At 30.2% G+C, this 23,588-nt stretch overlaps 8 protein-coding genes across 8 annotated transcripts; 4 read left to right on the top strand and 4 right to left on the bottom strand.

Annotated features, from left to right (window-relative positions):
- Positions 1 to 93: 93 nt before the first annotated feature.
- On the top strand, positions 94 to 540 carry GO595_010616 (Glycine-rich RNA-binding protein RZ1A; the record flags this gene model as incomplete). Its single annotated transcript, XM_067913315.1, has 1 exon — positions 94 to 540. The coding sequence occupies one exon, from the start codon at positions 94 to 96 to the stop codon at positions 538 to 540; it is 447 nt and encodes a 148-aa protein (XP_067769354.1).
- A 331-nt stretch (positions 541 to 871) lies between these two features.
- Positions 872 to 1,711, top strand: GO595_010615 (Translation initiation factor SUI1 family protein; the record flags this gene model as incomplete). The annotated part of the gene is made up of 1 exon (XM_067913314.1): positions 872 to 1,711. One exon carries the CDS (start codon positions 872 to 874, stop codon positions 1,709 to 1,711), a length of 840 nt encoding a protein of 279 aa, XP_067769353.1.
- Positions 1,712 to 1,999: 288 nt separating this feature from the next.
- On the top strand, positions 2,000 to 3,241 carry GO595_010614 (major facilitator superfamily transporter; the record flags this gene model as incomplete). The annotated part of the gene is made up of 1 exon (XM_067913312.1): positions 2,000 to 3,241. One exon carries the CDS (start codon positions 2,000 to 2,002, stop codon positions 3,239 to 3,241), a length of 1,242 nt encoding a protein of 413 aa, XP_067769352.1.
- Positions 3,242 to 5,609: 2,368 nt separating this feature from the next.
- GO595_010613 (Clan CD, family C14, metacaspase-like cysteine peptidase) lies at positions 5,610 to 6,926 on the top strand (the record flags this gene model as incomplete). Its single annotated transcript, XM_067913311.1, has 1 exon — positions 5,610 to 6,926. The coding sequence occupies one exon, from the start codon at positions 5,610 to 5,612 to the stop codon at positions 6,924 to 6,926; it is 1,317 nt and encodes a 438-aa protein (XP_067769351.1).
- Positions 6,927 to 7,685: 759 nt separating this feature from the next.
- Positions 7,686 to 10,451, bottom strand: GO595_010612 (TKL family protein kinase; the record flags this gene model as incomplete). The annotated part of the gene is made up of 1 exon (XM_067913310.1): positions 7,686 to 10,451. One exon carries the CDS (start codon positions 10,449 to 10,451, stop codon positions 7,686 to 7,688), a length of 2,766 nt encoding a protein of 921 aa, XP_067769350.1.
- Positions 10,452 to 14,691: 4,240 nt separating this feature from the next.
- On the bottom strand, positions 14,692 to 15,369 carry GO595_010611 (haloacid dehalogenase-like hydrolase family protein; the record flags this gene model as incomplete). Its single annotated transcript, XM_067913309.1, has 1 exon — positions 14,692 to 15,369. The coding sequence occupies one exon, from the start codon at positions 15,367 to 15,369 to the stop codon at positions 14,692 to 14,694; it is 678 nt and encodes a 225-aa protein (XP_067769349.1).
- A 1,313-nt stretch (positions 15,370 to 16,682) lies between these two features.
- On the bottom strand, positions 16,683 to 17,798 carry GO595_010610 (TBC domain containing protein; the record flags this gene model as incomplete). Its single annotated transcript, XM_067913308.1, has 1 exon — positions 16,683 to 17,798. The coding sequence occupies one exon, from the start codon at positions 17,796 to 17,798 to the stop codon at positions 16,683 to 16,685; it is 1,116 nt and encodes a 371-aa protein (XP_067769348.1).
- Positions 17,799 to 20,633: 2,835 nt separating this feature from the next.
- Positions 20,634 to 23,408, bottom strand: GO595_010609 (viral A-type inclusion protein; the record flags this gene model as incomplete). Its single annotated transcript, XM_067913307.1, has 1 exon — positions 20,634 to 23,408. The coding sequence occupies one exon, from the start codon at positions 23,406 to 23,408 to the stop codon at positions 20,634 to 20,636; it is 2,775 nt and encodes a 924-aa protein (XP_067769347.1).
- Positions 23,409 to 23,588: the final 180 nt, after the last annotated feature.

Raw genomic sequence — 23,588 nt, 5'->3', positions numbered from 1 at the left:
AAGAAACTCTCAAAAAGAACCTCAAAAAAAAGTGCCGCGTCTTTGGTCGTTCAAATTAGCCGTTTTTTTCTATGCATTATATCACATCCGAACATGTCCAGTGAAGAAGCAACAAAAGAAACACCTGAGGCCCAACCAAATGAGGAACAACAGGCTGAAACCACCATCCACATCGGAAACCTGAGTTGGAACGTCACCGAAGATCAACTCCGCGATGCTTTCGCCGAATTTGGTAACATCATCGAAACCCGTATCCCAAGAGATAATAGAAACCGTTCCCGTGGATTCGGTTTTGTTCATTTTGAAAAAGAAGAATCTGTCCAAAAGGCTATTGATGGAATGAACGAAAAGGAAATAGACGGACGTGCAGTCAGTGTTAGTGTTTCTAAAAAGCGTAACCATGATGGCGATCGCCGTGGTGGTGATCGTTATAATGATCGTAGAGGTGATAGATATGGCGATCGTCGTGGCGGAGACAGATATGGTGATCGTAGAGGTGGTTACGAACGTCGTGGTGGTAGAGGCCGTGATGACTACTAAATTTTCAGACATATTGTCCCAAAATGGTTCATTTTAATTTTTATAACAGGTCCCGAAAGAAAAACGTACTTTACTACGATGCTTCCGAACCCTTGTTAGTTGTGTTATTTGGCTTAACAAAAATGTTACTGAGTGATCAAATTGTAATTCTGATTGAACATAGATGGTTTTGATCAAGGAAAAAAAATTGTTTTCTTGTGATATAACCTATAGATAGAGATAGAAATAAAGAATATATAGATTTTATGAATTTATAAAAAGGGTTTTAAACAACCGTTTGGACAAATATTATCACAAAAAGTTGCTTGTGGCTGTGCATTAAATCCAAAAAATGGAAGAAGAATCAATAAATGAACAAAATGAACAAAATGAAGAGGTGATTCCACAAGAAATTGAATTATGCCCAAGATGTGATGTTCCTTTATGTTATTGTAAGTTTTTTGGACATACCAAAGTAACTAAAGAAAATGGTGAAGTTGAAGATGAAGTTCATGAAGTAGTACAAAAGAAGAAGAAAGGTGGAAATGGAAACAAAAAAGAAAAGCAAGATATACAAGTAATTGTTAAATCAAGAACTAAGAAAAAGAGGACAACAACAATATGTAACTTGGAAGATTGGGGTATTGATGTTAAAGACTTTTCTAAACAAATTGCAAAGAAGATGGCAATTGGGTGCTCAACACAAAAATCACCAACAGGCACTTTACAAATTGTTATTCAAGGAGATGCTGGTCAACAAGTTTGTGAAATACTTATTAAACAAATGAAAATACCTAAAGCAAACATCAAGGCAATCCGAAAAGAAAAGAAAGAACCTGTTGAAGATCCAAATCAACCACCTCCACAAGCAAACGTTGGAAAGGAATTAGAGAGTGATAGTGAGCATGACGATGAACCATCCAAGGAAGATGATGAAGAGCATGAAAAGCCACCAAAGCCTAAGAAGCAAAATAATCAACATAATAATAATCAACATAACAACAATCAACACAATAATAACCAGCATAATAACCAACATAATAACCAGCATAATAACCAACATAATAACAATAATCAGAAAAAAGAAGCACCAAACCATGGAAATAATAATAACAAGCACCCAGCAGGAAACAAAGGTCGTGGCAACAACAATAATAACAGAGGTGGTAAGCCAAAAGGCAGAAGGAATTAAAAAGTTAAAAAATTGATTTTTTAATAATTCTTATCCTTTAAAAAATGAATTATCATTGAGTTCATTAACCTTTTGTTGCATATGCTCTATAATGTACACTACATTAGATCATTGCATAAAAAGAAGGTCGTCACATACGATAAAAAATCCCGCTAAAGGTGATTTTGGGTTTAAATGCGGATTACGGTTACCACAGAAATGATTGAACGCAAAGCCATTGAATCGGAATTGAGCGTGCGGTTATTCTCTGATTTGACCCGCAATCCGTGTTTAAAAAGTGACAGTAGGATGTCGGCCATCGACGACGGCCTTGTGGATCAGAAGCTTCTTGATTCCGGTACGGAACTCACATCAATCTCTGAAGCTAAAAAGGAAAATAAAACTTATTGGGTTGGCTTTTTAATTACGCTTCCAGTTTTCATGGGCTATGCTTGTTGCTTCTCACTTCAAAGAAACTTATCATTTGTTTTCGGTCTCACTGAAGGTGTCTCAGGTACAAAGACATCATATCTCTTTGGCCTTGCTTGCTCTTTTGTTTATTTATTCAATCTTATTTTCCGTGTTTTAGGACACAATATTGTATTTGGCTGTCTCCATCCAAAGGACCGTGTAATTGCAGCACTTTCATCAACCATTATTGGTATGATTCTTTTATCAATAATATCATTCCAAAAGCCAAAGCAAAACGTAGTTTGGGTTTTCATTACCTATGCTTTTGTTGGTGTTTGCGAAGGTTCATATGGTCCAAACATGCTTAACATTGTCAACGATTTAGGCAATACACGATTATATGTCGTTCTTGCCATGCCCACAGGTGTTGCTCTTATCACTCTTGGTGCATTTGGACTTATGGCCTTGGGTGTACCCTTCCAATACTTCTATATTACCACAGCCGTTCTTGCCGGATTAGCAATTATTCTCTATCTCTTCACAATATATCCTGCAGTCAAGCGCATTGCAGCTGAGAATCATCACGCCGAGTTTAATTTAAGTGATTTCTGGAATGATTGCAAACATATCAAAGAATGGTTCCCAAAGATATGGGTTCATTCACTCATATTCTTTGTCAACATGATATGCTTAGGTCTCTTTAACCCGGGCTGTACATTATATGCATATCAATCACGTGTCACATTGCAATTGTTTGGCGGCGTCACCATTTCGCACGATTTATTCCTTTGTCTATATAATCTCGGAGGATTTTTAGGAGATTATATATCACGTAAGGTCATGAACAATAAGAGGATCATCCATCCTATCTTTTATTTCTTTTTGTTATTATTTGGATTTGCGATTAACATCTCATTAATCCCAGAAATCGCGCCATTTGCTGCGTTCTCTTTCATGTGGGCTAATGGCGGTTTATATGTCCAGTCAACAAAATTGATCGGTGAAATCTTTAGAGAAAAATACCACTTAACTGCAACTAGTACATGGTTGTTCATCGGCGATGGCGGATCTTTCCTCGGATCTAACTTGGTGCAGCTTGTTAGGCCATCAATCGCTAAATTAAGAGCAATGATGTATTAAATCATAAAGTAAACAAGAAGAAAATCATAAAATATACAAATTTCTTCTTATTGTGAAACTACTTTTCTTTAGAAAGACAATAAATATTATGAAAAAACATAAAATGGATGTAAAAATGTGTTTTAAATGAACTTTGCACATTATCTTTTGAAGTTTTGGTGGTTCCAAAAAGTATTTACTGTCCAACCCGAATATTTCTTGAAAACACAGTAAATGTTAATAATATTTTTACTATAACTATGTGTCTTTGTTATAGTTTTGTAATATTAAATAAGATTTGTGATTTTTCGAATCATAATATTCTTATGATTTGAAGATTAATTAAAATTGATAGTAGTTCTAATAAACATTTGTCCCTTGTTCGTGTACATGAGAATGAAATGCCTTATATGGCTAATTTTCTTTCAGTAATAGTTACGTGTAAATTCCTATTGTCTGAGGGTGAAATTCTGGATTTATGACGTGTATATTATGTACTTTTTGAATCAATTTGATTCAATTTTTGACGAAGATTCAATGCGTAGATTTGGGTCAGGTTAAAATTTATTACAATATTCGACATTCAAATTGATTACGGTTGTATTCAATTTCTCATTTGACTCAACTTTTTATTCAAATTTAAAGCTTTTTCTGGGTAAAGTTAACTGATCGAATAAAATTGTATCCATTTTTATCGGCAGATGAACTATCATCCAGAAACAAATGACATGTATACAAAATTGATTAAATAAGATTTGTGATTGCGCATAAACCGTTAATAGTTATTCATTGCCATTGAATTGGAATTCAGAACTGAAAAACATATTCAAAAAATCATACAAAATCCACAATTTATTGAGGGATTCTTGAGGATGTCCCTAAGCAAATCATACAGTATCTGGAAGCTTATTCAAGAAGTTATTGATCTGGAAAAAGCATAAAGGGTCAAATTGGGGTTCATCTTTGTTTTGATCATCTTTTAATACTTTATCTTTCTTTGGAATTTTCATCATAAAGTCAGATGAACTCTTAGTTATCAATCTTCCACAATAGTGAAAATCTTCCACCGAGTTCACATTCAGGTTCAATATTTTCATCTTCCTCGTAATAGAATTCCACCTATTTTTAACATTATTGAGGGACCGATTATGAAAACACTTACAGATAATTGACCACTTAGGACCAAGTATATTATATTTTTCAAATAATATATGATCTTCTTCAGGAGTCCATGGAGAACGATTCACACCCGGACACAAATAAAATTTCCACCTTTCCCTACATTGTCTTGCGCTTCTTGTATTCATTTTTGATGAAATAAATTCCCAACTTTTCATTCCATACTCCTGAACAAGGTGAATGAGTTTTTGGTCTTCTTCATAAGAGAAAGTTTTCCTCTTTTTCTTGATGGTATTTTCAGCATTATCTTGAGGCTTATCTATGCTTGGATACTCCATTTCGAAAAATAATTGCTATTTTTGGACAGTTTTCTTCAATTATTCGGCCCATGGATTTGTGTTCAGCATTCTGGATTTTGAATGTCTAATGACGCTGGTGTTTATTTAAGAAAAATATGTTTTTTCCATTTTCTCAAAATCATAATTCATTAATAGTGATTCATATATTTAGCTATATATATGGTATTAATTGTCTAAACATAGAATTGTGGGTTAAATCTTAGTTAAGAAGATATTTCGATTTTTTATACTAACGTGTTGGTTTCTGAAAAAAGCGTTCTGATATTTGAAAAAGTGGGGTCGTAAAAATTATTTTGAATCTTTTGAAAAAGTCGATAACTGTTAAAAAACTATCGAAAATGGAAAAAAATTGGAAGTATCGATTTAACTTTTTGAACATATTTCTGTTGAAGCCGATCGAAAAGTGCTAATAATTTTGCATTTTTAAGTCATGCTTGGTATTTTGGAATTCCAACGTTCTAAGTGCTCGCATCCATAACCATATATCACATAGAACACAGGCCACTGGAGTTTCCATTCTATTTTGCAATAGTTAAAAAATTGCAATAATTTATGAGTTATTTCTCTTTTTATCCTATCATGATGATTAATTTGTAATGTTTTAACTTTTTAATTTTTTATTTATGAATTAGTCACTTCAAATTTGAAGATTTGTTATAGTGTATACTTTCATCTTTATTTGCAAATATGTTCTTGAGAATGTTAGCATTTATGTTAAGCATCTATTGTACACTTCCTATGTTGAATCTTGTATAGCTCATATTGCAAGACATGTGTCAATTCAGAACAGTTCTTTTTGTAAGAAAATTTTGCGAAAGAGAACTGCTTTCATTCAAAAAGTTGTTTTTATGTCAAATCAATTTGAATAACGTTTACAATTAGCGGAATCTTTCGAAGGTTAAATTTTACTAATGTATCCATACGGGCAATATTATGGAGGACAGCCGCAATATGGACAGATGGGATATCAATACTCGGCACCTTATGGGTATCCAGCTCAACCTCAATATCCACAATATGATTATTCTCAACAAAATCAATATCAAATGTACCAACAGCCACAACAAATGGGATATGCACCGCCAAATCAATCACAGCAAATGGGTTATCCACAACCAAATCAATCACAACAAACAGGTTATCAGCAACAAATGAATTACCAACAGCAAAATCAAGCACTGCAAATGAATTACCAACAGCAAAGTCAATCACAATCAAGTAATCAAGTTCCTCAATTAAATTATCCACAATTAAACTACCCTCAATTAGATCCATTGCCACAAGCAAACTCTACGCAACCAAGTGCCCCATCAGCACCTACTCTTAATTATCCATCTCTTGATGAAATCATGATGAATTACCAACCACCAGCTAATCCAATCTATCCACAAATACAAACTCCTTACATGTATCATCAAATTCAAAGTATTCCACTCAAAGAAGTTCGTAAACATAAAACAATTGAATCTGCACTTTCTCAATTGAACGAATTAGCCACAAATCTAGATTCCTATGATCCCAAGAATGTACGTCAAATGAATAATGCATGTCTTATATGTGTTAATACATACAATAAGCCAAATCTTCAACTTGGTGTTGGGCCAATCAATGACTCCATCATCACAGCCTCTTTTCATCGCTATATGGGCTATGAAGTGTATTATTTGCACAACACTAAGCCAAATACATTTATGAACTTTTTGAAGCAATTTTTACGGTTAACGATATGTAACTTAACGGTCTACTACACCGGGCATGGATCAAATATCAAAGATACAAATGGTGATGAAGATGATGGGTATGATGAAGTCATGGTATTTGATGATGGATATATTGTTGACGATGACCTTGCTATTTGTTTGAAAGAAAATTGTAATGGTGCAGCAAGAATTATCTTATTAACTGATTGTTGTCACTCAGGAACGATTTGGGACATCCCAGAGAACATAAGGAATGCGATTGCTTTCCCTCCAAACATTATTGCAATTTCATCAGCAGCTGATAATCAAACTTCCAAGCAGGCAACCATCAACGAAATCGAACAAGGACTGTTTACGCATCATTTCTGGAAGTTCTTAAAGGAAAACCCACGATTGACATCTAATGAAATGGAAGTCAAAATCAATGATAAGCTGCATAAGTACAACCAAAAATACTGCGCAACGCCAACAAGGGCAGGGCTAACGAATACGCCAATCTTTCCGCTGCTGCAGGAAGTGATGCAGTAAAAAACTGTTTTTTATATTTCTTGTTACTTATTATAAAGTTTTAATTAGAGTAACCAAAATTGTTCACATGTTTAACAGCTTATTACGTTTTATGTGTCATTGATTACTATGCATTGGATGGCGTAATCCTAATGTTCAAAATATATCACTTAATGTGTTTTATTCAAGTATAAGTATCGGATGTATTCTTTGAATTACTTGGTAGTGCATAGCATTTTCATTACTATTTTCTTCTGGATTAAATAAATTTGGTACTAAACAAAAATATTCTATAATTATACATTTGGTAGTCAATTATATATAAATTGAAATAATTTCAGGATTGTTCATATGCATGAGCATTGTTGAAGCATGAAAATATAATAAAAGCATTATCATCATGAAAATGCTTATATTATTTTTTTAATTAATTCAAGTGCTTTTTTAGGTACATCTTTATGATAACATTTTTTCAAGGAAGAAAAATTCATGTTTTTCTCAAATTGATGCTTATTTTTTTTTTGCATTTGTATTATGAAAATTGATGTAATATTAGCATAATAAAAATGAAATTCATAACAATGTTTTTCTCCTGTGAACGAAGTTTTTGACTCTTTATGTGCACATAAAACCATTAAAATACACAGAAAACCATTAAAATACACAGAAAATTATTTTCTCTTCGTACAAAAACATTAAATTCATTCACAACATATTACAGCGGGAAATTATCTTTAGTAATATTACTATTAATCACTCACTAGAAGCGGTTTGCCAATATCAGTCATTAAACTGATTTATGAACTCTTTTTGGTATTGTTCATATTTCTGCGGCAATTTTAATTTAGAAACAATTTCAGGTATTTGATATTCTTCTAACAGTTCATGCGTTTGTTCGTATTGACTCAACACAATCAAGATACACAACGCCGAGATTTGCGTTTGTTGATCCATTTGGAGAATCGTTGGGAAAAATGGAATTACATCCAAATAGTCATCAAGATAACTTACTCGACTTAAGTTATCTAACAACAATAATCCTATTCGTGTCATTTCGACATTATATTGTCCGAAAGAATTCTGGAAAAACATACTCAAAAATCCGGTTTGACTTAAGTAAAGTACAAACTCCGGAAATTGAGAGGTTAACCGTCGAATAACCGTGACGATAGCTTGGATCGAATCATATGGACATAACTCAACAACGGAATTAAACAAATATATTAAATTTGGTTGTTGAATTAATGTGACCCTTAATTCTTGATGTACAAAAATAGATAAAAATATTCTTAGCTGATGATTAACATCAATCCGATTAGGTGTCAACCATTCATTATTATTAAGTAATAGTTGTGCACCTTTAGGAGAATCAGAAATCTTACATAACAAGTAGATAGCTAGCGGTGTACTGTTCGATGCTTTGAGGAGACCGTTAATTAAACGGGTGCTGTTCGGTATCGTCGGCATTCGAGCAATTAGTGACGTAACTTCATATGGAAACATGTCGAAATGGGTGACAATCAATTCTAATGGTAATGACTTGACATTAAACTGTATGTTACATAACGCAAAATAACTTAAACGGATGATGTTTGGATTATCACTCTTTAAAGCAGTAGCAAATGCTTGTGAGATAAATGAAAATGTCGGGTTCTTGACATAGATCGCATATAAAGCATTCATATAATTGGTTGCTTGATCAGATGATAATAATGAATATGAACTCATGACAAATGATTGAACTATGGAGACAAAGGATGGATGATCTGACATGGTATTGTTAAATGAGATAAGTAATGTGACTAACTTCTTTTCATTACCTTGGACATGTGATAAGATTGCTCGAATTGAATCAAGTGGAATAGCTTCAGGCAAATATTGTGTTGTGTATATCATTATTTGAATGATGTCATCAATAGCCGATGGTACGTTATATGGAAATACACTAATACAATTTGATTCAACTAAATCACGGATAAATTCGGGTTCACGCTTGATTAACTTGACTAGTTGACTTACTATTAGTGTTCGTGTACGATCTGAGATTTCTTGTGATAATAAATTACTTACAATATATCTGAAGAATAATGAGCCGTTGTCGACCGTTAACTGTTTGACAATTGCACTGAGCGCACGTTTATAACCGTGGCTTTTTGGATTTTCGAGTTTTTCAATGGGAACCGTTCCGGTTGTTTTAGGTCCAATTGACGAAAATTCCTCTGAGAATGATAAATCACTATTCATAGAATATGTATCACCTAAACTTGCACCACGTGAACCTTGATAGTTTGTTGGGTCATAATAATTTTCATTTACAAATGAATCTGACATATGGTATTTCCTCTTAGGAGTCTTGATGCTAAATGTTTGGCGTTGCCTACTCCTACGATCACTAAAGTGAGCATTTTCTGTAAGACGGCTTTGTGATGAACTTGTTTTGGGAGGATTTGCTGTTTGAATACTTGATCTTCTTGACCGATGAGACTTCTCAGCTTTGTCTGGGAGAGGAGGACGTGATTCATGCTTCGATTTATGTGAAGTAGTATGACGACGTGTCATTTTGTATTCTTTTTGAGGTGGTTCTTGAACTTGTTCGTCGGGAATTTCGATGTCAAGCATTTGCCCTGCCGATGCTTGTTCGAATTGTATAATATAATTGGCTAAAACTTCGACTTTACTTGGATCAGTATTTGCAAACGAAACAGCTGATGTACTAAATGCTTGATATATTTGTTCAAAGGTGGGACGGTCTGCGGGTTCTTGGGACCAACAGGCTTCAATTAATGAAGCTAATCCATTTGGTGTTGATTCCGGAATTTCTGGCCTTTGACCATTTTGACAAACAGCGGCCATGATCTGAAAGGCTGACATTCCTTCGAAAGGTGTGGCTTCTGTTAACATTTCCCATAATAAGATTCCATATGAGTAAACATCAACTTTAGAGTCATAATGTGTAGAATTAAACATTTCAGGGGCCATCCAATGTGGTGTACCAATAGTAGATGTTACAAGTTCCCCTTCTTCACCATGAAATCTTGAAATACCAAAATCAATGATTTTTGGTAAGCAATTTGAATCAAGTAAAATATTAAGGGATTTTAAATCTCTGTGAATAATTTTTTGCTGATGAAGTGCATTCATTCCATGAGCAACACACATTGCAATAATTGTTTTATCTGTATTAGTTAATTTTGGAGAGTTAGGCTTATGTTTTAATGCATTGTAAAGCGATCCTGACTCAACGTACTGTGAAACAATGCAGTAAGGATAAGTATCTGTGAATCCCATTAATTGTAAAAGAAAAGGATTTCTACAAGAAGCTAATATCATAACTTCACGTATAAAGTAAGTTTTTGCAGATCCTTCTAGTTTTTTAGCTGTTAAAACCTTAAGAGCTGTTTTAATTTGTGTTGGGATATGTGTTGCGAGAAAAACTTCGGAATAAGCTCCCTTCCCAATAGATACCTCTTTCCTGAAGTCGGACAAAGACACTTTAAATTGGCTAATTGGAGCCAAAATTTGTTCAAGAGGTGCATCGTCTGTCATTTTGTTTCTTTTTATCCTTCATTGAAAAATTGAGTCAAAACGTTTCTTCGGTGCACTAAAAAATCATAACATGCAGTTGCCCAAACACTATGCACAATGATTACAAAAATGAAGCATTGAGAGTTTCCAAACGCTTTAATAGCACGTGTAAAATAAATGGGTTTCTTGATTTTCTTATATCAAGTCAATGTGACAAACAACTACATTTAATGTTTTCTGTAAAAGACTCTCATACATCCGTATCCAAAAGTCAGCTTTCAGATTTTTATAAAAAGTATTCTCTTGAATATTTTAATATTTCTTATGCAACCAAAGATTTGTTTAACATACCACACTCAACCCTCGTTACTTATTTTATGAATTCAACTTTCCCATCTAGTTTTGGAAATTTCGTTTTTCAGGAATTTTTGGAATTTGCATACAATTTCATAAAAACTTTCATAGATATCAATAATGACATAGCATCTGGGTTGGTTGGGAGTTACCTTAGGTCATCATATTATTTTCGAGATCATTTAACTCAATGTTTTTTGAACGACATTTCAGCTCTTCCTCAACCATTAACACTTGACAATCTTTCCAAAATATTTATTACGCATTTTGAAAAGAATGCACGAATTTTACCTGATTATCATCTTAAAATTATACATTACATCCAACAACTTTCAGAACTTTTATCACAATCAATTTTTGATTATTTCTTGAATCCTATTTAGATCTTATGTCATATGATCCACGAATTGATGAATCACTTTTAATGTAAAACTCCTTAAAATGAAAACGCCATTTTTCAAAAAATCTTTTTCTCTTTCATCAGTTTTTTCCAAACTTTATTTATATTAAGAATAACTTCTCTTATAAAATCTATGATATATTAATAAACGAGAACGGAATGACGTATCCTTCTTTCAACAGGGTATATTTTAGTATATGTCAATTCCAATTGACGAAAGTCGACTATGAGATTAAAATTTTTGTAAATAGAAAGAAAAAATATATACCGAAAATAAAATTCGATTTTTATAAACAAGCTTTTATTGGGAATCTTGCATTTTAAAATTGTTCTAAATTAAATAATATTACAATTCCCAATTCAGTTACATTAATTGGGATTTCAGTATTTTTTTATTGTTCTTCATTAGAAATGATTAAATTAAGTGAAAATTTAACATCTATCGGAAATTCTGCTTTTTCTTATTGTATCAAATTATATGATATTACAATTCCTAATTCAGTAACATCAATTGGGAATAATACATTTGGAAATTGTTATAACCATCGAAATATTCAAATAAAAGAAGATAATATTGAATATTCTAATTATCAAGGAGATGGTATTGTTTATAATAAAAACATAACTACAATCATAATTTATCCAGCAGGGAAAGAAAATGATACATTTTTCATACCAAATGGTTCAATTCTAAATGTTTCTGGGTGTTCGTTTTCAAATATTAAATATTTGGAGAATATTATTTTTGGAGAAAATATCACGAATATTTAGAATTATTCATTTATTAATTGTTTTAATCTTAGATGTATATATTATTTAGGGGACATTGAACCTCAATCATTTATTAATATTTCAACGAATATTGTTCATGTTCGACGAACATATTTAAATATAACATTTGGTTTATTCAATATTACCACAGAATCGAAGAATGAATGTTAATTATTGATGACATTCACATTTTCACAATCGAATACACCTCCTAACTCAAACACATTTTCTAATTCAAAAACATTTTCTAATTCTAATACATTTACAGAATCATTTTTAATTAATTCTTCATTAACAATTGTAAGCACTTTTACATATTTATATTCTATTACAAAAACAATTTCAATGTATAATACGCAAATAAATTCATATACATTTTCATATATTAATTCATCGCATACATACATTGAAACAGAATTCATTTATTATGATTATACAATCATTTGCTATTCGACTTATTATAGATTTTATTCGTATTTTTATACAATTTTATTTTCATGTGAATTCAAACAAATGGAAATCAAAATGTAATCATCATTTCTATTTGTGCTGCTGTTGTTGCAATTATTGTTATATCATTGCTTGTTGTTCTTTTAGTTAGAATTAAGCGAAAGAAACATTTAAGTGAAGAACAAGAGATAGAAAGCGTCGAGCATAATAATATTGAAATCCAAAACTCATTTCAAATTGTATCAACAACAGCTAATGTTGAGAAGATCCATTTACAGATGATTTTAAAGAAGAAAAATTTATCAATCAGATTTAGGAGTTAGTAAAAATATATATAAAAATGGTATATTTTTTAAAAATATTTTGATATTGTATGATATGTTGGCTACTTCTATTTTTTAATAAAACAAGTAAAATTTTAAAGATTTTCTTATTATATTCTTTTTATCTCTTTGTGTTTCTCATTTCCATCTTTTTTGTAACTTATTCTTTTGCCTTCGTTTTCCTTTTTTATCATGAGATATATCTTGCAATCACCGTTAAAAAGATACTCAAATTGTGTTTTGTTGCCAAAATAAACGAAATTTAAACATATTTATTTCTGATATAATTTTAAAGAAAAACAATAAAAATATTGAATTGAACATGAGAAAAATCAAATTAATATTACAAATATATTTTAACCCACGTTTATTAACTACGATATATATATATATATATATATATATATATAAATTACATATGTTCAATGAATTGATCTTCTTTAAAATCAATTGCAAAAGGATCTTCATCAACATTTGACATGGATATTCCTGTTGCGTATGTATTTATAGTTTCATTTTCTTCTGATTTTTCATTTTCATTAATTTCTTCTTTTTTATTTTTAACATGTATCAACAACGCAATTAGTAATGCTATTATAATTATAACTATAGTTACAACACAAACAACAATAATTGTTATTGTTTTATCATCTTTTGTTTTTAATTCATTCGTGAAAAATATTGTATAGAAATCAGAGTAATAACTATAATACACAGAATAAACAACAATTGTGTAGTTATAATAAATAAATTCCGTTTCAATATAATAAAATGATGAATTGTTGATCACTAATGAAAACGATTTTGCTTGAGTTTCATAAATTGTTAATGAATATGTCACTGATACTGTGTATATTAATGTAAATGAAAAAGTTAATGAAATGTTACTTCCAAATGTATTACTTTGAATTAATGTATTAGATTTCGTATATATATTTGATTTAGAATATGTGTTACTTTGTGTGTATGTATTTGTTGGATCAGGTGTTTTCTCAAGGTAAAAATGTCCTGTTTCACTTATTTTACCTGTGTCATCTATAGCTGCGGCATGAATGTATACCTTCATTAATAATATCATAGATAATTCCTGTTGTTGTTTTGCTTACTTCGTTTTCCATGTTTAATGTGATACTTGTTGTTTCATTTTTATCAATAATATTCTTTGATTCTTGTTGGATATTCCAATGAAATCATATCTGATGAAAATTGTTCATCACCATTATATGTTTGTCCTTCAACGCGATAAAAATAAATATTTTTTAAATCTGATGATATTTGAACAATTCTATCATTTTTAAAAGGTTGTGTAATGCTCGGCTTATTCGGCGATACTCGATCTCCAAATGAATAATCGTATGAATAATGATTAGATGTTCGTTGATATAAGTAATAAATTGTATTCGCTAAAATCTTTCGTTCATCTTCTGTTGAATAAGCATCACTAAGTTAAAGCTGAGTTGCGTTGTAATCAAATGAACTTACTGGAAACCAGTTAGCTCCATTATCAACAGATGAATATACTGTATAATATATGTTTTGCGTCTCTGTGAATCCAGTCCAGTTTAAAACAGCTCGAGACCCATCATAACTCACGTTAAGTTGAATTTTATTATCGATATTTTGTGGAAAAGAAATTTGTCAGATGATGAATAGCATTTCAAGATGTTTATTGATAATTTTGATATTGAATTGCCATAATTCTCCATTAACTTTTTGACAATATTTGTCTGTGGGTATATAACCGACTTAAGTCATATTCAATCAAAATTGTGTTTGAGAAGAATTAAAAAAATGTTGTATATATAGATTTTTATCGGGAAAACCATCTCTTTTTAATGTATATGTGTCCATGATTAATTCTTTATGTTTTATCAAAAATGATCATTTATCTATAGGTTCATTTGGTTCTCCAATAAAAATGGATTCTACTGCTTTAACATATTACAATATGAGATAATATTGTTTATTCCCAAATAAATTGGTCAAAATCGAAATCTTCAAGAGATTTGATTGTGAGGATAGGTGTAGCATTATAACGTTTGAGCGATTCTTCAGCGTCCATATGAGGATCGGGAATGAATACAGCAGGAATTCCAGCTCTGTTAGCTGCTAAGATACCTAATGGAGAATCTTCGAATACAAGTGCATTTTCTGCTTTGATGCCATCCCACTTATGCAAAGCTGCTAAGAATAGATCTGGTTCTGGTTTTCCATGTTCAACTTCATCGCCACACACCACATGATCCATTTTTGCAACAAAATCTAAGTGACCAGAGCTCTTTAAACCAAAGCCACTTCTGTTGGAAGCTGTTGCAATTGACATCTTGATTCCCCTTTGCTTAAGGTTGTCAACAAGGTTTTCAGCGCCAGGCATCATAGGAATTGTTGGCCAATATTTGTTAACTATTTCTGTTCTTTTGCGGCAATACTCTTCTGGTGTATCCTTAAGCCCGTAATGTTCAACTGTTAAGCGTGAAGCTTCAATTGGTGTTTTTCCCATTAAATTTACTTTAAAATCCCATTCAAGATCAATTCCTGTTAATTCCTTATGAGCTACAGAATAAACCCATTCAGTATCCATTAAGGTTCCATCGTTATCAAAAATGACTGCTTGGATTGGCTTGTCGTAGACCTTCGCCATATTGTCACTTTTGCCGAACGCCACAAAACTTTTTAAATACAAAATAATCGTTGAGTTCACTGAACCATTTTTTTCATTTTTATAAAATAATGAATTCGATATGGATTTTAATAAAAACAAAAATCCAAGACGATTTGTGATTCTTCACAATTGGTATTATTGTCCAGGTGGTCTGATCCAACGACAATTCAACACTTCATCTTCTGTTGAATTTGATGAAAATGTTCCATTTGGATGATAAAAATATCTACATGATGAAGAATCGTCTGGCTGAGCCTCAATTCCGTGTTCCCGCTTTAACTCATCAACCGACAATTCAAGAAATCCATGTGAAGGAAAAGATCCTTGTGAATTAAATAAAGCTGATGTTGGCCTTTTTAGTTTTAATAGGTTCCCAAAATAATGTCTATGAACTTTAATTACTTTATCATTTAACCACATTACACCTACGAAAACATATAATGATGGATAAACTTTTGTTATTTGAAGTGCATTCCATAGCTTATATTCAAACCTCAGCTTTTTTGAAGATCTTCCTTGGAAATGCTCTTCACATATTTCGGAAAATGTGTAGGATTTTCGATTAAATATTTTTGATGGTATAAAAATCATTGTTTTAGGATCAAATTTGATTTTTGAAAAAATCTTACTTATTTGAAGTGTTTGATTAGAATTTACTTCTTGAATTAAATTTTCAGAATTGTTATTAACATTATTACAATGAGAAGACACATTAAAATCATTTTCATAGTTTTGAAAATTTTCTATTTCATCTAAGTTATTTTCATGTAATGAATTCCATTGATCATATCTTAAACATGAAAATGTCATTTCTGGATCTATCAACGCCTTTGTTTCAATAAGATCATCAAGTGAAGAGCCATCTAAATGATTGGAAGGGAATTCATATATATTATTACACATTAAATCATAACGCGTTCCAATAATATTTTGTTCATTTTCATCTGGTAGAAATGAACCATGAAACTGCATACACTCTTTCGAAAGGTGATGTCAATTCCAAAGGAAAAACTCATAAAAAATTAAATTTAGCGATGCACCAATTTTGATTCATAATTGACTTAAATAAATTTAATTTGAAGATGTTTTTTTCTATTTTGTATATTACACATCGTTAACTCACAATTTTTTATTCAATTCCCAAGTTTTCATTGGAATTTTTTTTGTATTTTATTTTTTTATTTAATCTCAAAATATTGTCGCTTTAAAGAAATCTTTATAATGACAACTTTAGCTTAAAAAAGAAAAGAAAAATTAAATAAAAATTTTATTAATTAAGATCAATTTAAAATTCATTTAATTGGATATTTCTCATAAAGCCATTTCGCTACAAATGATAGTTCATCGATATTAAGTGTATGAAAACTTTTGCTATATATCTCTGTGATTTTAACATTAAGCTCATTCTCACATAATGGAATTTTCGGAAAAACATAAAGAATTACTGCAGTCGAAAAATATGTAAGCCAATGTTTGGGATCTTTAGAACAATGTATTCGTACCCATACATTCCATATATCATCAATGTTTCGTTTGTATAACATTACAAAACTTGAGTACATGAATAAAAAGGTGGACAAATCATTCCGCTTCAACCAAATAGTTAAGGAAGGATTAACTTTCGATAAAATATTGTTGATTTCTTCTGCTATCTTGTTACATGTGCTAACTGATGATAGTAATCCTTCATGTTTAATATGTTTTACCATGGAGGAAAAGTGCCAAAAGATTTTAGATGCATTTTCATCAATTTCATCGTCTGATAATAAACGGTCGCCTTCGACGGGGTGCCCTTCTTCGTTCCACTCAGATAAAAATAATTTAATTAAAGGGACAAATAAGTCATTCATACCTTGTAAATAACCAACAATTGGATTGTAGACAAGATATGAACGAAGTAGTTTTGTTAATAAGGTAAGACCTGGCTTGCTTTTAAACGCATCTAATGTTCTATCAGTTCTATCAACATCATTATCAATCACTTTAAAGAGTCTTTGGAAGCGCTGGTTTTGCAAAAGTTGTTCTTGAGAGATATTATCGACTTGTTGGGTGATTTGATTAAAATATTCTTTTAATTTCTTATTTTCCTCAGTACGAGATTCTTCTGTGCTGTCTAAGTCATACATATCAAACATCAACCCAACAGTTTGTTTTAATGCTTCTTGTTTGATACCAAAGTCATAAATTTGTTGTCGGAAATTATCTTTATCTTTTAATTTTCCGTTTTCATCAAATAAATCTTCAGTACCCATTGGCTCGCGATGATTTTTTTGTGCTTTGGTGTATGCTTTTTTGATACGCGTGAGTATTTCTTGATGAATTGCATTAACACCAATTCCAAATGGATAAAATGTAACATTTGGAAGAGTGTTTGAGTAATTAAGACCAACAATCATTTCTTCTGTCATTTTAAGTAACGTTTTCCAGTATTCACTAAATGTTTTAAGACCAATAAAATTCATGGAATTAATTTTGACGCTAAAAGGTTTACCAACATTTTTAAGAAAATAAAGAGAATAACATCGGTTTCCATCAATGTGTTGTGGAAGAGCAATTCCGAGGGTAATTAGCTTTTGAAGCAATAAAAATAATGGAAAATATTCAGTTTCGCAGACTTTATATACTCGATTTCCTTTAACATCGTTAACCTCAAGAGTTATTTTTGTAATATTTGATTCTTCTTTAAAAGAAAATGTTTTAATTGATGTTGTATCAAATTTTAAAACAGTATTATTCCTAAATTCTGTGGAAATTGAACAAGATGGTACCTTTGTTATTAGTGGAGAAAAATTCCCTATTGTATCATTTATTGGAATCCATGATAAAAAGTAAGTATTTTCATTTTTTGATAAACAAAGTCCGCCTTTATTCCTAGTAGTACTACTTGTAGTATCATAAATAGGGTCAAGAAAAAGGATGATTGAACCCAAACTTGTTAAGTCAGTCATTTTCTTTGGGAAACCGTTGCGTAAACTATATAATACAAAAAGTGTCAAATGTGTTTTGGTGTTTTTCCAATTGGAATTCATCTTATTTTGAAAAGAAATTATCTTACCTAAAATTGCCATAACTTTATTCTTTCTTACGAGCATAACAACGGAAATACTTTTAGCTTTCTCCATTCCAATCATAAAATTTATGACAATTGCCATGCATTTTTTTGTGGAATCAGACCATAGGCAAAAATTCAATAATATAAGCAAATGTAAACATCAAAAATCCGTGTTATTATCCCAATGGTATGTTAATTATGAAATATTTTGTTTAATTTACAATGCATAAAATCATCAAAATCATGAAGAGAACGTTTATCATATTTAATAACTTTACTTAATTTAATTTTTAATTTAGTCGGAACCGCTCTGTATCGGATAGTGCCTATCGTATGACATTTTTTTGGTACTGACAATTGTATTTTCTCACAAATATTTTGAACAGGGTTTTGAAACATTAGGGTATTTTATTGATGAACTTTCGAAATCATTAGAATCAATTCTCTATAATCTCAACGAAAAAAATTTCGAAACATCAGTTCAAGCAACAATTAATTTATTTGTAGATAGGGTGCTATATACATTTAACTATCTTGTATCTAGACTTATCTATTCAGCTTTTGTTTCTCAATCAAATAATGAAAATATATATATTAAATATTTATTAATATTTACTGGGAATAGAGAAGCAAGAATCATACTTCCTTCTTGAAAAGATGATCGAAGAAGAAATACTTGAACCATCTTCAGTAAAGTACATGAACACATTATATTTTTCTCAATATAAAACAAAAGAAGAAATAAATGAATTCTATATCAAATATCCAAAACCGCAATTCCTTGAAGAATTTATTTCAGCACTTGATGAATTATCAAAAAATGATTGGAAGCTTCTTATGCAATATGTAAAAGAAGGAGTTAATCCATTAGAAATTGAAAAAGTACTTCGAAATGATGATTTAGAAAAGCTTCAAGAAATATCATCAAATAATGAATTTGACTTTAATCAAATAATTAAGCATCACTTTATGAAAGATTATCTTTTGCTAATACTAAAAATGTTACATTAATTGATTATTGTGCATTTTTTGGTAGGATTAAATGTTATAAATATTTGTTATTAAATAATTCAAATATCAAAAATACATCTAAATATGCAATTGCATGTGGAAACTTAGAAACTATTCATTTATGTGAACAAAATCATTCATCATTTACAGAAGCATATGAAACAGCTATAGAATTCGAATTGAAATATTTCATTATCTTTATGAAAATAAAATTGGAAAAATTTCCAATGATAGACAAAATTCATTTTCAATGTTTTCTTTTCCAAAATCGAATTCCGATATCGAAAATCAAGATAATTGTAATTTAATTGAAGAAAATTTAATATATCTTGGGAAAAAATGGATAGAATTTGAGAATTATGAAATCTTCATGTTTTTAGAAAAAGAAGGAATGAAAATAAATAATGAAAATATGGAAGAAATAGCATCAAAAGGAAATACAATTATATTCGAAAATGATATAGAAAGTCAGTAAATTCCAAATACAATTTTACCATATTCAGTTAAATCAGGAAATATAGAAAATGTAAAATTACTTTTAAATAAAGAAGGAATTGTTGTTAATGCAAAAAATATTCATTTAAATAATTTGAAATATGTTATAATAATATTATATATGTTATAATAATTTGAAACACCACTTGCAATTGCTAAACAGTTGGGTTTCAGAGAAATAAAACAATTACTTCGTGAAAAAGGTGACATTTAGTTTAGACTTTGGTAAGTGTTTGAACACAGTATTATTTTCATTATAAATAATTCATCATTTTCTTTGATAAGTACAAAATTTATTTATTGTGAATATAGTGTTATTCAATATTATACAAAATACATATATTACATCAATTTCTTTCTATTTGAATCGAATGAATATCAAAAAGAAAACAGCACCGGTATCAACATATATATTATTTTCATTGTAGTTTGTGTATTAATTGTTATTATCATAATAATCATTGTTCTTTTTATTATATTACGTCAAAGGCGAAATCAAAAAGAAGATATTTGCCAATCAAACAGTAGTTCTAATGAATGGAAATTGATACTCCAAACAAATTTGAAGCATGTGCAAATATGTCATATGTTAAGAAGATAATATTATTAATAATTTGTGAAAACTTTTTTTTGTATAAATTTTAGGTAATTCTCAATCACATTAAATACTTATAAAAAAGTTTATTTATTTGAATCCTCCTTGACATTTAGCAAATGATGGAAAGAATGACGCGTGCGTAGCCTCCCATCCATTGATTGCGTTTCTAATTTGCTCATCACTACATCCCACGAAGCTCATAATCACTGGTATCATTGCTTCTCTTGCCTTATTATCATTCGCGAAGAAGTTAATCAATGAACTTTTCATATATTCCAACTTCAAATCGTTGTCCATTTTGTTATTATTATTATCATTATTTACATTCTGTGGTTGAACATTTTCATTTTTCGGCTTCTCGTTAATTTTCATGTTGTTAAATTCGAGTTTCGCTATTTCGCTTTGATATGCGTCAACTGTCTCTTGAAGCTTTTGGCATTGGTATTCATAGTTATGAAGTTTTCGCTTGAGTTCTGCGTTACTCTTTGTAAGCGCCGAAATTTTCTTTTCGTTTTCTGTTGCTGAATTGTTATTACTATTATTACTGTTCGCTGTCGTTTGTGATTCAGAAAGTTTTACATTTTCTTCTTTAAGTTTTGCAATCGTTTCATTCGATGCTTTCGCTTCTTGTAAAAGAATTTGTTTTTCGTTTTGTAATGATTCGATTTCTTTGTTTAACCTTTCTTCGAGTTCATTCATTTGTGTTTCATATGTTTCGAATTTACTTTGCAATTGTTCTTGCGCTTTGTTATCATTGCTTTGTAACGATTCGATTTGCGTTTGAAGTTCTTTGTTCTTATTATCAATTTCATTAATTTGCTGTAAATAATTTTCGTTTTCTTTTGTTGTTATTGAGATTTTGTTATTTAGTTCTGTTATTGTTTGATTTAAATTTTCATTTTCTTTTGTAATATTCGAGATTTTGTTATTTAGTTCTGTTATTATTTGATTTAAATTTTCATTTTCTTTTGTAATATTCGAGATTTTGTTATTTAACTCTGTTATTGTATTGGAATAATTTTCGTTTTCTTCTTTAATCATTGAAATTTTGCTGTTTAAATCGGATATCGCTTTAAGATTATTTTCATTTTCGTTTTTGACGTTACTTATTTGTTGTGCAATGTATTCAATGTTTTCACTTTTGTTTTCATTTGTTTGTTCAAGTTCGGATTTTTCATTTTGTAATTTAACAATTTCATTTTGTAATTTTTTGTTTTCGTTTTCTTTATTTAATATTTCGTTATTTAATTTTTGTTTCTCATTTTCGATTTTGGATTTCTCTTTTTGTAATAAATTAATTTCTTTTTGGAATTCTTCTTCAAGTTCACTCATTTGGTTTTCAAGTGTAGTTTTCTCACTTTGTAAAATATCAATTTCTTTTGTTAATTCATCAATTGATGTGTTATCAGTATTAACATTCGAAAGTTTTTCTTTCATTTGATTTAACTCAAGTTCAAGATTCGATTTCTCCGTTTGCAATAAGTCAATTTCGTTGGTTAAACTTTCCTCCATTTCATCAATTTGATTTTGAAGCGTTTCTTTTTCTTTCGTAAGTTTTTCAATGCTTTTCTTTAATATATCATTGGAGTCATTGTCTTTTGTTTGAGACACATCTTTAATTTGCTTATTCAATTTATTATTTTCTTCTGTTAATATTTTAATTTGCTCTTTGGCATCCTCCAATTCCTTTGCAAGTTCTTCGTCATCATTACCGAAAATGTCGTCATCAAATTGTGAATTAATTTTATTTTGCTCTTTTAATTTATTATTTTCCTCAGTTAATATTTTAATTTGTTCCTTTGCATCTTCCAATTCCTTTGCAAGTTCTTCGTCATCATTACCGAAGATATCGTCATCAAATTGTGAATTAATTTTATTTTGTTCTTTCAATTTGTTGTTTTCTTCTGTTAATATTTTAATTTGTTCCTTTGCATCTTCCAATTCTTGTGCTAACTCTTCATTATCATTACCAAAGATATCGCCATCGTACTGCGAATTAATTTTATTTTGTTCTTTCAATTTGTTATTTTCTTCTGTTAATATTTTGATTTGTTCCTTTGCATCTTCCAATTCTTGTGCTAACTCTTCATTATCATTACCAAAGATATCGCCATCGTACTGCGAATTAATTTTATTTTGTTCTTTCAATTTGTTGTTTTCTTCTGTTAATATTTTAATTTGTTCCTTTGCATCTTCCAATTCTTGTGCTAACTCTTCATTATCATTACCAAAGATATCGTCATCGTACTGCGAATTAATTTTATTTTGTTCTTTCAATTTGTTGTTTTCCTCTGTTAATTGTTTGTTTTGTGTTTTAAGTTCTTCAATTACTTTTTGATCAAAATCTTGTGGACTTTCATTTTGTTCGCGAAGATGTTTTAATTCTTTAATTAGTTCCTGTTTTTCTTTTTCTAAGTTTTCGAGTTTATTTTGCGTTTCTTTGGACATGTTTTCATTGATCATTTTTTCCTTTAATTCATCAAGTTCTACTTGATGTTGTGACTTTAATAAACTGTTTTCTTGCTTTAGTTGATTGATCGTTTCTGTAAGTTGCTTTCTAAGTTCTGATGTTTCATCTGTAACTTCATCAAGTTGAGACATTAATTGTTTGTTATCATCTTCAAGTGAAGCTATTTGCTTTTTAAGCTTCGCTTCATTTGCACTTGAAGATGTATTCTGTAACTTAATTTTGATTTCATTATTTTCTTTAGATAATTCTTCTATCTTTTGAAGAAGTTCACTTACCTGTTGACTATCAGATGATTTTGTTTCAAGGTCTTCTTTAAGTTGTTGATTTTCAATTTTGAGTTCATTGATTTTATTTAATGCTTGATTCTTATGATCGTCAAGTCTTTGTTTCATTTCTTTGAGTTTCGAAACTAATAAGTTTTTTTGGCTTTCAAGTTTTTCCACTTTATTTTGAAGATCATCTGATTTCAGCTTTGGGATATCTCTGGCGCTCATTTGATCGGTTGAATATGTTGAGCAGTTTATTTCTTATTGATAAATTTACAAAAAAATGTAAAAATTTTGATTCTTTGA

The sequence above is a fragment of the Histomonas meleagridis genome, assembly GCF_020186115.1.
Source record: "Histomonas meleagridis strain 2922-C6/04-10x chromosome Unknown scaffold_61, whole genome shotgun sequence".
Classification (NCBI taxonomy): Eukaryota; Parabasalia; order Tritrichomonadida; family Dientamoebidae; genus Histomonas; species Histomonas meleagridis.
Note: the sequence above shows the minus strand (reverse complement) of the source record. Positions and strands in the feature narration are given on the sequence as shown.